The 12,995-nt window shown below is 34.9% G+C and overlaps 1 protein-coding gene across 1 annotated transcript in view; it reads left to right on the forward strand.

Annotated features, from left to right (window-relative positions):
* SFI1 (SFI1 centrin binding protein) overlaps positions 1-12,373 on the forward strand; it is a 945,294-nt gene extending 932,921 nt beyond the window's left edge. Inside the window, exon 14 of the mRNA XM_044068851.1 lies at positions 11,949-12,373. Within this exon, the coding sequence (XP_043924786.1) occupies positions 11,949-12,056 (108 nt within the window). The 3' untranslated portion in view covers positions 12,057-12,373. The remainder of the gene's footprint in view (positions 1-11,948) is intronic.
* The last annotated feature ends 622 nt before the right edge of the window (positions 12,374-12,995 follow it).

Here is a 12,995-nt window from a genome sequence, read left to right on the forward strand (position 1 = left end):
GTTGTTTGTAGATATTTTCACTTATGGCCATATCTTGGAGCTTTCATGTCCTTCTCCAGAAAGAACTCCATTGGCATATTAATCTGAAATATATCATATCTTGCTGAAAGAGGTCATATAGGCCACCCAGCCTTTACTGTAGGGTGGTGTTGCTACTGAAAGAGATGAAGAGTTTTTCCATTCAGGACCTTAGCCAGTATATATAGTTTGTTTGGTTCCAGATGGTCACTATACAGAGATTTATGCCTTTGCTTTTGTAGGGGTGACCGGATGGTATTATTTGAAATGGGTATACCTTTTAGCACCTCTTTTCTGGGGGTCCACACTGAGTAGGCATCACTTTCAGAACAATGCATTGCAATTTGCCTGACCTCAGCACCCAGAGTTTTCACCAAAATGTTGATCTCTGAGGCCAGTGCCTCCCAGGTGAAAGGTCTGGTGGTATTCCATTATGTAAAAGAGGGGCTTCTGGATGTCCCCTTCAGGAACTTCCTGGAGGCAGCACCCCTATGGCTACAGCCCTATGTGAGAATATAAATTGGAAGAAGTCCTCACTGATCCTAGCACAGACATTTTTTGTAGAATGAGAAATTATTTCGACCAAACTAGATGTAGAGTTTCCTTTTATGCCTGTTACATATTCTTATAATGCCTGTTACTTTGACATGTTGGATATTGCATGAGCTTCTTAACTGGTACAGCATACAGGAACTGCCCTTGTTTAGGTATTAAACTTGCTTATTCCTAAAGCAGATCATCCCAGCTCTCCAGTCTCTGTGAAGAGGAAGTTGGATCCAGAATCCCAGCTGGTGAAGTTAATCTAATAGACCGTGGTGCAGTATCTTAGCAAGCAAGGAGAAAATGCATTCATATCCCACTGCAGAGAATTGATTTGTGTTTTACAGTAGGCCATTGATCACTTCATCTTTATTTTGTCAGTTTGCTTCGTAGTAATGTAATCATGGACGCAGACTCACCAAGTTGTAGTTCATGCACTCTTCCAGAGCTGTGACTCAGCAAATCCTGCATTCACATCATATTTCATGAATGAGGCAGGTAGGAATTTAGCATGTTTGCAAAACGGAGACACCTGGGATGCAGGACAGTATGGGGTAGTTACATTTCCTTCTTACAGAAATAAGATTGGTTTATGCCTTTTCACCTTTGCCGTGATTTCATATCTGGTCACCAATTTCTGAAAAGAAGCCTAGGTTCATTGTCATTACTCACTGGTGGCAGTGAAAACTGTGGTCTAAGGCAGGCAAGTCCTTGGCTGTCTTAGAGACAATTCCTGGCCAGTCAGTGAATGTTCTAGATCAGAAATCTGAAACTGGTGGACTTCAGGCTTCGAACAGTCATCAAATCAGCATAGCTCTGAGTGATGGTTGCTACTAATGCCCGTTGCTTGGTGCATTTGGCTGCTGCTCTTGTTTGTTTCCTTAGGCTGAATTTGCTAGTCCTTGTACAGCTGTTGTGGCCATTTGAGTTTGAGATACCTGATCTATCTGGTTAAGGAGACAGCTGCCTGCATATCAGACACTGTTTGCTGCAGTAGACTCATTGAATCCTGTAAGTTTTTCAGACAAAGCCTTGCAAGTGTTGAAGGTCTCCAGGAAAGTTTTCCACTGTGAAGGCTTGTTCTGTCAAATGGAGCTGGGTCACTTTTGGGAGAAGTATTCCTTTCCTCCCAGATTTGTTGATCCTGACGACCTGCTAGCTTAGCTCAGATAACTATATGATTTACTTTTGAGTTGCACTTTGGTCATTCAATGTCTGTGTCTGCCATTTTGGTTCATGAAGACCCTGTCAATGACAGGACTTTGACTTATCACAGGCTTGGTAAGTACTTCCTGAAAGACATACTTCACCACCTGCCCTCTTGAAGAACTCATCTCATCCTTGAGAATTAACCTTAATGATTTTTAGGTTTGGCTATCTACCCTTTTATTCAACTAACTTGACAGGTATGAAATTTGTCTCTTGTGAACTTTACTCCTAGTGGATGTAAAATATGCTACTTGGGTTTTGAATCTGCAGGCCATCATTTGTTAAAAAAAAAAACGGTATTTACCCTTTTAAGAGAGGCTAATTCTAGGAATGATAAACACTTTCTTCCTAGGATAGTTTCCAAATTGTTTCTTATTCCATTCATCTCTCTCTTTTCAGGTGCAGAGTCCAATGGAGAGAGAACCCTTCCTATCCTGGTTGTGTACTGTTAACTCAGAATTTACTGAAGAAGACTTTGCAAATTGAGAAAGAGACCAGATGTTAATCTATTCTTTAGCTGGGAAGGGAGGGCATAGTAATTGCCAAGCAGACCCTGTACAAATGAACTGTTGTCCCTTGTGGCAAGCTGTTTTTTAGCTAATGCAGTGAAAGGTCACTGTCAGGGAGAGGTTGCTGCTTCCAGCATTTGTTTTAACTCATTCACTCCAATGGAGCTCAGGAAGTTTGCATTGTAACTTCCAATGGGCATCTTAAGCCTTTTGACAGAATCAAATTGTCCACATTTCAAACAAATGTTCTTATTTCTGGAATCATGGGGGTTATGAAAGCAGTATAAATGGCAAAGTCTTCAACACAAGCTATTGTTATAGTGGTAGTATATTTTAGGTTTAGGTCTTAAACTGAATTTTATAAGTCACAGTAACAATTACATTTGCAATATTTTGTAAACAACTTACAATATCTCAGTAACCACTCAAGTTATACAGATACTGTCAGCAGCATTTTATTCATCTAGCTGAGCGCATTTATATGAGGCTAAGGAGTTCTGTTACATGGTTGTTGAGATATTTAGAAAAATGTGAAAGTATATCCATATAAAATAGTATCATAAAAACAGTTAATATCGCTTTACCTGCTGCACTAGACAGAGGTGAAATATTAATGCAGTTGAGTCTGCATTGTGTAAGATTTAAGATGAAATATTTTAAAACCTTGTACATAACATGGTTTTAGAAATTATTGATGCAAATATGATCAAGCAATAGTTGACACCTAGAGGTGTCACTAGGAGTCAACTTCAGATGCACCTGGAAACATCACTCCAATGTAATGTGTTGTTTTCTATGTGACTTTTGTGCCAAGGTTACTTGTTTTTTTTTATTGCATCTTTGTTTAGAATTTCAGTCTGACTTTTGATAAGATCAAAATTCAGCCACTATATATATGTACACACACAATAACTGGGCTGGTGGACTGTCATTACTCTTGTAAATGGTAATACAGCCACATTACAAAGAACATCACAATAGCAAGCTGGCATTACAAATTTCAGTTTGTATTTACAATATTTTTTATTTTATCTGATGTATTTTTTTTAATCCTTTGTTGACTGAGTTTGTCCCATTAGGCTAGTAGCCTCTTTTTAGAGAGTACCTAAGGTGATGTATTTATACTACTATTATACTCACAGCTTGCTAGTGCGAGTACGTGTGCACGTCCTGTTAGTGGTGGCTTGGAAGGTGATGTGCACATCCTGTTACTAGCGCAGTGGTGGCTTGGAAGATGGAGAGAGTGAGAGAAGGTGCAGAGACTAATGCCATCTCTAAAGAAGGATACCTGTTGTGTTATAGAGGATTCAAAAAGTCTTTTTCAGAAAAAATTGTTTGCAGAATTAAAGGAGCTGGTGAAAGAGGAGTGTATTGCTACAGCCCCATAGTTAGGAGGGTTGCAGGATGATATATTAAATGATATGATAAATCAGAGTGAATTAGAAAATGGTATGTCACGTGGAGAACTAATAGAGAAAATATAAGAAGTGGAAGATGAGGATATTTTGAAAGGGGACAGTACTCAAAAACAGCATATGAGGAGACTGGGAAATAGTGACGGAGAGCATAAAGAAAAGAGGAAAAAAGAATATGGCACCAAAAGAAAATTTGTGGTGAGAATACAGTCTAAAAGAAATGAGATGGACAAATATGAGGTATGGGACACTGTAATACTTCTTTTAGGAGTTAAAACACATGAAATAAGAGTCTTGATTTTAATAGACACATTTTGTGACATTTTTGATACTGCACTAGGTATGAAGAAGTTTTTTTTATGTGAATATGAAAAAATGACAGTTCATGATTATGTATTGAAAACTTTTTTCAAGAGACAAAAAGAAAATGCATATACAGTGTCAGACAGAGGTGGAAAGATAGACTTTGAAAGGACATTTAAAAAATATTTGTAAAGAAGTGATGGACATTTCAAAAGTTTATGATAACGGGTTTATGGACTGGGGATGGGATGATAATGTTATGTTATGGAAACAAAAAATTGTACATATTCCAAGTATTATACATGTTGAAGGAAATGAGGGTGTGGTAAAATATTAGGAGCAACCAAAAACATGTTTCTTTTGTGGGGAAGAAGGACATTTAGTAAATAATTGTGGTAAAAAGAAATGTTATATATGTGGAAAAACTGAATATTATATAAAGAAATCTGAACTCAAATGTTGTAAATGTAAAAAAACTGGACATACATGGATGGCTTGAAAATAAAATATTATGAAACAAATAGTGAAAATAAAAGAGAGGATAAAGAACAAAATGAAAAAGAACTGGAAGTAGGAATGGAAGAAACATTAGAAAAAGACAAGTAGTGGAAGAAGAAATAGGAATAGATTCAGAAGTTTTATTTTTATTTATTTAATATTTGTTTACTGGAAAAGCCCAACTTGGAACAAAGCCAATTTTCAGCAGAGACCCAGGGAGAAATGATTCAGATGCATGTCTTTGTAATGTGGGAAGAAACTGGAGTACCCGGAGAAAACCCATATGAATGCAGGGAGGACATGCAGACTCTGCACTCCAGCCGAGAATCAAACCAGAGAACCTCTTGCTGTGAGGCGACAACACTACTGCTGCCGGTTTGGCAGAAGCTGGTGATGAAGAAGATATTAAGTGGAAAGTAGTAAAAGTGAAAAAAAAAATATTTTACTTATTTATTTATTTTACATTTGTTGGCCAAGTAAGAGACAGAAAAAGGAAATCTGGAGGCATAATGTTGAAAGTAAATTGATAGGAAGCAATATATGTTAAAAGGTAATATAAGAAGAGGATGAGTTCCTTTAAATTAAGGAATAGTGAAACTAATGTATGGATTCTCTTCGTAAATGTAAAATTATGTAGTAGCAAATACGGGTATAATAACAGGAGACTTCAATTGTGACTTAAGGCATAAAAAAAAGAATGGAAAATATGGAAGAAAAATGAAAGAAGTTATGAAATGTAAATTGGTAATATGGAATAAAAAAGTATGGGCATATAGAAGAGGGGCATATTAAAATCTGAGATTGATTATTTTAAACCACTGTACTCTGCTCTCATCAGACCAATAATCGAGCACAGTGCACCCTTTGGCATGTACCTCGCCAGGCACCTGCAACAGTTAGAGTGTCCTCAGAGGTTTCTCATTAAAAAAAAAAAATACAGGGTATAACCAATGTGTCATATGCAGACCGATTAAAAGTCCTATCAGTGTATTCAGTTTCCTACTGTTTACTGAGGGGTGATCTGTGCCTGGCCTACAAGGCAGTCTCTAACTCAGTCCTGATGGAATTGTTGCATATTCCCAAAACTAACTGCATGAGGGTTACTTGCTTCAAAGATCTAAATCTGATCTCCGACATGAATAGATCATGCTAGAGAGACAGATGTGTCTCTGAGATTACCATCCCCTGGAATAGGCTTCTATTCATGTGACAGCCTATGAACCTATAATATCCAAAAGCATAAATATAGCAGAAGGAGAATCGGTTATAACAGGATTTATAGATCATTTGGCAACGTGGATGGAAGTAAGTGAAAATAAAGAATATATAAGAATAAATGGTATAAAAAGAATACATGAAAAAGAATGTAATGAAAAGGGAAAGGAATTGATAATACATTTATGGAAAGACCATGTGTTACTATGAGGGAATTTTACTTTAGTTGTTTAGAATGGTGGGTTACTTAAAAACATTTTACAAAGGCAGAGTAAAATAAGAAAGATTGGAAAACAAGGATATGCAAAAACAGACAAAGGTACAGAGAATATTATGATAAAGAGAAAGAAATATATACAAATTATGAAAAAAATAATTGTATTGACAAGGGTATTTACTACAAGGGAAAAGACATAGCATATTTAAGTAAAACAGTGAAAGAGAATATTAGTGTAATGAGAGAAATGAAAAACAAAAAAGGAGAAGTAAAAAGTCGATCTCAGATAGTGGTAATCGTAAACTTTACAGAAGAAATGTTTTATGGAAGGAGAGAAGGTAATAAAACATGGGAAGTAAAAAAATTGTCAGAACAACTGAATAAGGAAGTTGAAAAATAAATTACTTTGTATTATTTGGATAAAGTCCTTAAACAGATAAACATATAGTTGACTTTAGGTCTGGATGGAATTGGATTTGAAATGCGTAAAAATGTAGGAGAATGGCAAGAAGAATATTTGTTACAAGTGTTGAATGAGTAGTTAAATGAAGGTTTGAATCATAAGTAATTATGTAGTGGAGTATTAATATTCATATGGAAGAAAGGAGAAAAGGAAGCCATAATGAATTGGAGACCATTAGTATTAAACAGTACAGAGTGTAAGATATTTATGAAACTAATACAGACAAAAATTGAAAATAAGAATGAATGTATAATAGAAGAAAGCCTATATGGTATGAAAGGAAAATAAAATTAATTGTAGTAAGGAAAATAGTGGATGATATTCTAAAGAGAGGATGTAAAATGTATGGTAGCTGATATTAATAAAGCTTTTGATTTAATGAAGTACAATTTTAGTAATAAAATGAAATCTTGTATGACAGCATATGGTAATAATAAAATAAGAATTTTGGTAAATGGATGGTTAAGTAAAGCAATAGAGATGAGTAATGGCATAAGATAAGGCTGCCCTACGAGCAGTACTTCAATTGTGAATGTGGTAGTGAGCAAGGTTAATTATAAAATGAATAATGCAAAGTATATAATTCAAAAAGGTGTAGAAATGCCAGCGTTATTGACATATGCACATGATATAACCACTAAAAATAGTATATGGATGAGAGAAGTTATACTTTATGTAGTTGGTTGATTGAAAGAATTGGGTATGACATTAAATATAAAAGTAAAGGAATGGGAGATACAGTAAAAATAGCAGGTATACAATTTATAATGAAATAACTTTCTGTGCTAGGCATAACTTCTGGTAAGGAATCATTATTAAAATAAATCTTTTTTAATGGAAAACATACAGATTGGCTTACAAGAAAAAAAGTGAAATTGTTAAATTCAATTTTAATGCGTAAAGTGGAATGTTTGTCATGTGTGTTTATGATTCAGAAAATACATGAAAACAGTTGTTAGAAGTGTTTATGGATAAATGAGAAAAGTGAGAAATTATTAACAAAGAATGTTTAAGTATGAAGAATTATGAGAAATTATAGGAAGAAATAGAAGAATGCCTTAATGTAGAAATAGAGAATTAGCAAAATATAAAAATGAAAATATTGATGAAATATAAGAAAACTGAAAAACATGGTATAAAAATATGATACAATATTACTGTGTTAAGCCATGGGAAAATTTGCCAGTGGAAAAGATTAAAGCAATAAAGGAAATAAAAAAACCGGTGTAGTAATAAAGTAGAATGTCAAGATTTTGTATGGAGATTAGGAATAAAAAAGATACAAGGAAAAGGTAATATGCTGTATAAAAAGAAAATTGAAAGCATGTGTGTATGTTGTGGCGAAGAAAAAACCATGGAACATGTTTTTTTTGAAATGTGAGAGAGTAAAAATTGTGCTGAAAATTTGGAGATTTCAAAGACAATAACAATATAAATATGTATATGATTGAATACAGGTATTATAAAAAATAAACAAAGAATCAAAAGCAAGAATAGATAAAAAAAAAAATTGTTTTATGTAGTATGGGTAATATGCAGAGAGAGAATAAATGAAATTGTTTAATGTGAAATAGCCAAAGTTAAAACTGAGACCAAAACCAGGACCAGTAGATAAAAATCCAACAAAAATCAAAAAATCGCTAGTTAAACAGCCAGAACCAAAATACTCATTAATGTAAATAGTATTAACTCCACAACGTTTTTGTTTTTTAATGTGAAAAAAATGTCAGTAAAAAAATGTCAATAATATTAAGAAAAAGTAGATCACGATACAAATGGAAATGCTTATAGAAGAATTAAATATGCCAAGGTTAGAGGCAGAAGAGGCCGAGTTACTAACAGGATATGACATGAGATAAAAATTGTGATGTATAACCAGTCTACAGGAAAGTGCCCAGTTATAGATGGTATTCCTGTGGAAGTTTGGAATCTAGGAGGAAAAAACTGATAAAGATTTAGAAGGTTTTAACAGTATCTTAAGAGGAGAAGTACCACCATCCTGGAAGAAAGCAGTGGTAGTTCTAATTCCTAAAGGGGGTAAGGAACCATCAGATCCAGCTTCATGCAGGCCAATTTCAGTACTAACCCATAATTATAAAGTGTTCATGTCTATAATGGCAAAAGTAATACCAAAACTGATAGATTTGGGTCAGTGTGGTTTTGTAGAGAGGAGGCAAACATTTGACAACATTAACAGAACATTGATGATCCAGAGGGAAGCAGAATGAAAGAAAATACCATTGTCATTGGTGGATTTTGCTGCAGAGAAAGCATTTGACAAAGTAAGATGGCATTTTATGTGTAGGGCAATGGAAGCATTTGCATTTCCTGAAAAAAAATGATAAGGTTGATTAGGAGAATATATGAGGGATCAGAGGTGAAAATTCAAGTCGGTGGGGTCCTCTCTGATAATTTCTGCTTGAGCAGAGGAACCAGGCAGGGGTGTCCTCTTTCCCTTTATTATTTGCATTATATTTAGAACCATTGGCAAAGAAAATAAGGGACTCAGAAATTCAAGGCTATAATTGGTATGGTAGTCATGAAAAGCTGGCTTTATTTGCAGATGATGATATTTCGTAACTGACAAAACCAGAAAAAGACATTACAGTGTTGTGGAACATTTTGAGACAGTTTCAGATCTTTTCAGGATATAAATTTAATGAAGATAAAATAAAGGCAATTGAGGTAATTTATGTATCCACAAATGAACTGGTTCAGGAATACCCATATTTATGGGGATATTATAAAATGAAATATTTAGGAATATGGATTAAAAGTGATTCTAGTATGGCAGCTAAGGGTATGTGGGAAGAGACTAAACAGAAAACAATACGAAAATGGAAGCTTTGTTATATGGATATGGATAGTAAGATACAAGCATTTAAAATGTTTTTAGTCCCTTTAGTATTATACAGAGGTAAGGCATATTTTTATCAACCAGAGGAGATGTTGTGGGTAGTAACAAAGAGCTGAAGGACTTTATCTGGGAGGGGAAGACTGCAAGAGTGAAGTGGGATAAGCTGATTCTTCCAGTAGAACAATGCAGATTAGGATTACCCAATTTGAAGGAGTATGTCATTGCTACACAGTTAAGACTCCCATACATAGCACAAGTAAAAACTATAATTCAAAGTGGAAAAGGATTATGAAACATGGGGGAAGCTCAAGAAGCAAGGAGAGGCTGGTATTTTGGATGCAGACCTTTAAGGAAAATAACAATAATCATGCAGAATGTTATATTCATAAAGTAGCAGAAAGTATTCTAAGAACTAAACCAACATGGGAATGGAGGAAGGAGATTCTGCTGATAGGGATGACTGCAATTAGGGATACAGACAATAGGCAAGAGGGGGACGGAATTTATTGAAGAAAAATGGCAAAGGAGCCAAAGTATTGGGAGAAAATAACTAGAGAGGGAAATATGATAGAATGGAAAGAAGCCAAGAATTTATTTTGACTGCAGGTTAAAGATTGCTTTCCCTGTCAGGGATTGATATCAGAGTATCGTCAAAGAGAAAGAAATGAGGGGGGGGGGCTCCTAAATGAAAGACCAGCACTGGTAGAGTTTTTAATAGAATCTGGAACAGAAGCTGCCATTAAAAAGGAATAATTAGTAGAGCATATAAAATACTGCATGATAACTACAAGAATCAATCAGTGGAGGTCAGAAAGGATTGGGAAGAGAGATTGGATAAGCAATTCAGAAAGAAACAATGGGAGGATATATGTATGTCTCCTTAATATGCAACAAAATGTAGAAGATTTAGGATTTTTACCTGGAAATATTTACATAGATATTTTTATACCCCAGGTAGACTCCAGAGAATTTTTCCACAGGCAGACAGTAAATGTTGGAAATGTGAAGAGAAAGAAAGAGGTAGTTGGGAACTTATTTTCTGGGAGTGTGGTGAGTTGGCAGACTTTAAGGATTCACTGTGGGATGCACGGTCAGAGATGCTGGGTGGGCAGATTGGTCTGATGGGAGAGATGATTTTTCTGAGCTATGATACAGAATTGGAACTACCTAGACATGGTAAGGACTTGCTGTGTCTAATAATGTTGGCTGCCAAAAAAGCAGTTACTAGAAAATGGAAATCAAAATCTAAACCAGCTATACTGGAAGTAGTGAATATAGTAACAGAGATAAAACAACTTGAATTGAGATCTTTATAAAAGTGTAGGAGCAAACTACATAGGAAAAAATGGGAATTGTGGGAACAATACATACAAGGGAGGAATGAGGTCTAAAACGCAGCAAGACTTAAATGAGCTATGTAGCATTTGAGTGAGAAAGATTGGGTAGATTATAAGTGATGTATAATGTTTGCAACTGGGAGTGTACCAGTATGGTTTGTGATGTAAAATGCTTGTGACTAGGATTGTGTTGGTGTGGTTTGTTTTCATTTACAGAAATGTATGACTGCCTGTGTAGTAAGTGATGGTTTAATAAAGATATTTAAAAAAAGGCATGAATTGAATAATGTGTGTAATATTAATTAGGCTATATGATATACATAGCAATGTATGTGAAGTATAATGTTTATGTTAATATAGTTTACTTTTATATGAATGTAAATTTGCCTATGTCACAAGTGATAATTCAATAAAGGTGTTTGAAAAAGTAGATGGTGATTATGGAAAAAGAGTGAGGGTTTGATTTAAATCAAATGTATAATTATAATAAGAAGGATAGATCCTGCATAAAAATAAAGTTGTGTATATACTTGTGTAACTTTGTAAATATGTTCATTTATGAATAGATAGAAATGTAAATATGTATGTAAGGCATTATGTAAAAGACCCCTACTCTTTTCCATAAGTGCCATGGGATCTTTATATCCTCCCAAGGTACCACCAACTCAGGCAGATGGGACTGCACTTTAACATCTCATTCAAAGGGCAACACATTCAGGAGTGCAGACTTTGCACAAAAGACACCCTGTCTCAGAACCAAAACAAAAAATGTCTTTCAGGAAGATGACGGCTCAAGTCCATTGCGCCTCCTGCTGAAATTATTAATTTGTTTCAAATATATCCTTTTGGCTTGTGTCACACTTGATAGGTTTTATTTTACTGGATGGGATTCTCCCAGCTGTTAGCCATTGCAGAGGTGTTCAGTGTGTGATATATGTAAAGCCTCTGCTAACCGTATTAATTCATTCTTAAAAGGGCTGTCTGCGTATAGTCCTTATTGCCCTTTTTTGTCTACCTTATTGAATAGCGCCACTACTGTTTTTTGGTGTCTGTCCTTACAAGCAACACCAGTCTGTAATTCTGTACCTATGTGTTGTTTTCAGCTTATTGTGTGGACAGAACTGGAGAAGGATAGTGTCAGATGTTTTTTTTTTCCTCAGTCTGGTACAGTGATGTGGTTTCTGCTACCTGTGTGTACATGCTTTGCCCTGAACACAGAATTTATGTTTGATAAACTGTGCTGAGAAAGATTTGAGCTGTTACTGTCTACAGAAGGCCATGTCAAAGATTAACTTATAAAATAGTGAGTACTCTCATACCTGTAACTTAAGATAGTTACCTAGCCTACTTGTCTTCTGTTTTTACAGCTGGAGATGAAGATAGAAAGCCTTTCAGAACAAATGAAAGGAAAGAGGCCTCATATTCAGCAATGCACGGATCGAATCAAGGAAATCAGAGCTGCCCTGTCACTGTAGCATTCCAGCATATCAATGACCAAGAACACATTTTAAGGAAGCCAAAAGATCTTGCATGCAGATCAGACAGTGATGTATGGTTGCCTGAATGATTGGCTTAGTGATTATTTTGTTTTGAAACTGCACCTTTCAGATGAAGAGACGCCATAATATTTTCATATGCAAGAGAGAAAACTTCTGATTTCTTAAAAGAGATGAGGAATTTTTGTACCTTAACAAGTAATATGAAGTCGAGTGGGTCAAAAAAGTCTGTAATTTATCAATCTGAGTCAAGTTTAGTTTACAGTTGTAAGTATTAAAATATATATTTATATGAATTTTGTATAATTTTTTTTAATAAAACATATCCATAGTCTGTGCTATATTAGTATCATTTCTGAAGTACAGGGTAAGGTTTCTGGAATAATTAATGTTCTGATGTCATTTTCAGTCATTCCTCAATGAATGGCTACTTGGACATTTTTTTTTTTGCAGTCTAGAATGTGACTCTCGAGCTCCTACCTTTAACCATTAATGTCCCTAATCACTGCTTTACCCCAGATCTCACTTGCCACTCTAGTGATCAGTTGTTATTTCACGCTGTCGAGCTCTAGGCAGTTATTAATTAATTATGAGTGATAATATATTTTTGTCTTATTACTAAATATCTTTCTTCTTTAGTACCTTCCTTCACCCTTCAGAGTTAGTTTAGAATTAGTTTAGACCTTTTCTTCTACTAGTGTAGACTCTATCCTACCATTATTGGTAGTCATTCTGTTTTTCTTAACTCTCCTGAGGTAATTTTTATACCATTGCTGGTATTTTCTCCTTTTCCCTTCTTTAGAAAAACTCATCTTTTAAATTGTTTTTTTTTTTGTTTGTTTGTGGTGTAGTTTTCTGGTATGGTTGATGAACTTACTAGTTTCAAGAAATGCACACTTCCTGTGGGCATAAAATACC

The sequence above is a fragment of the Protopterus annectens genome, chromosome 4.part0, assembly GCF_019279795.1.
Source record: "Protopterus annectens isolate FY-2018-M chromosome 4.part0, PAN1.0, whole genome shotgun sequence".
NCBI classification, from domain to species: domain Eukaryota; kingdom Metazoa; phylum Chordata; order Ceratodontiformes; family Protopteridae; genus Protopterus; species Protopterus annectens.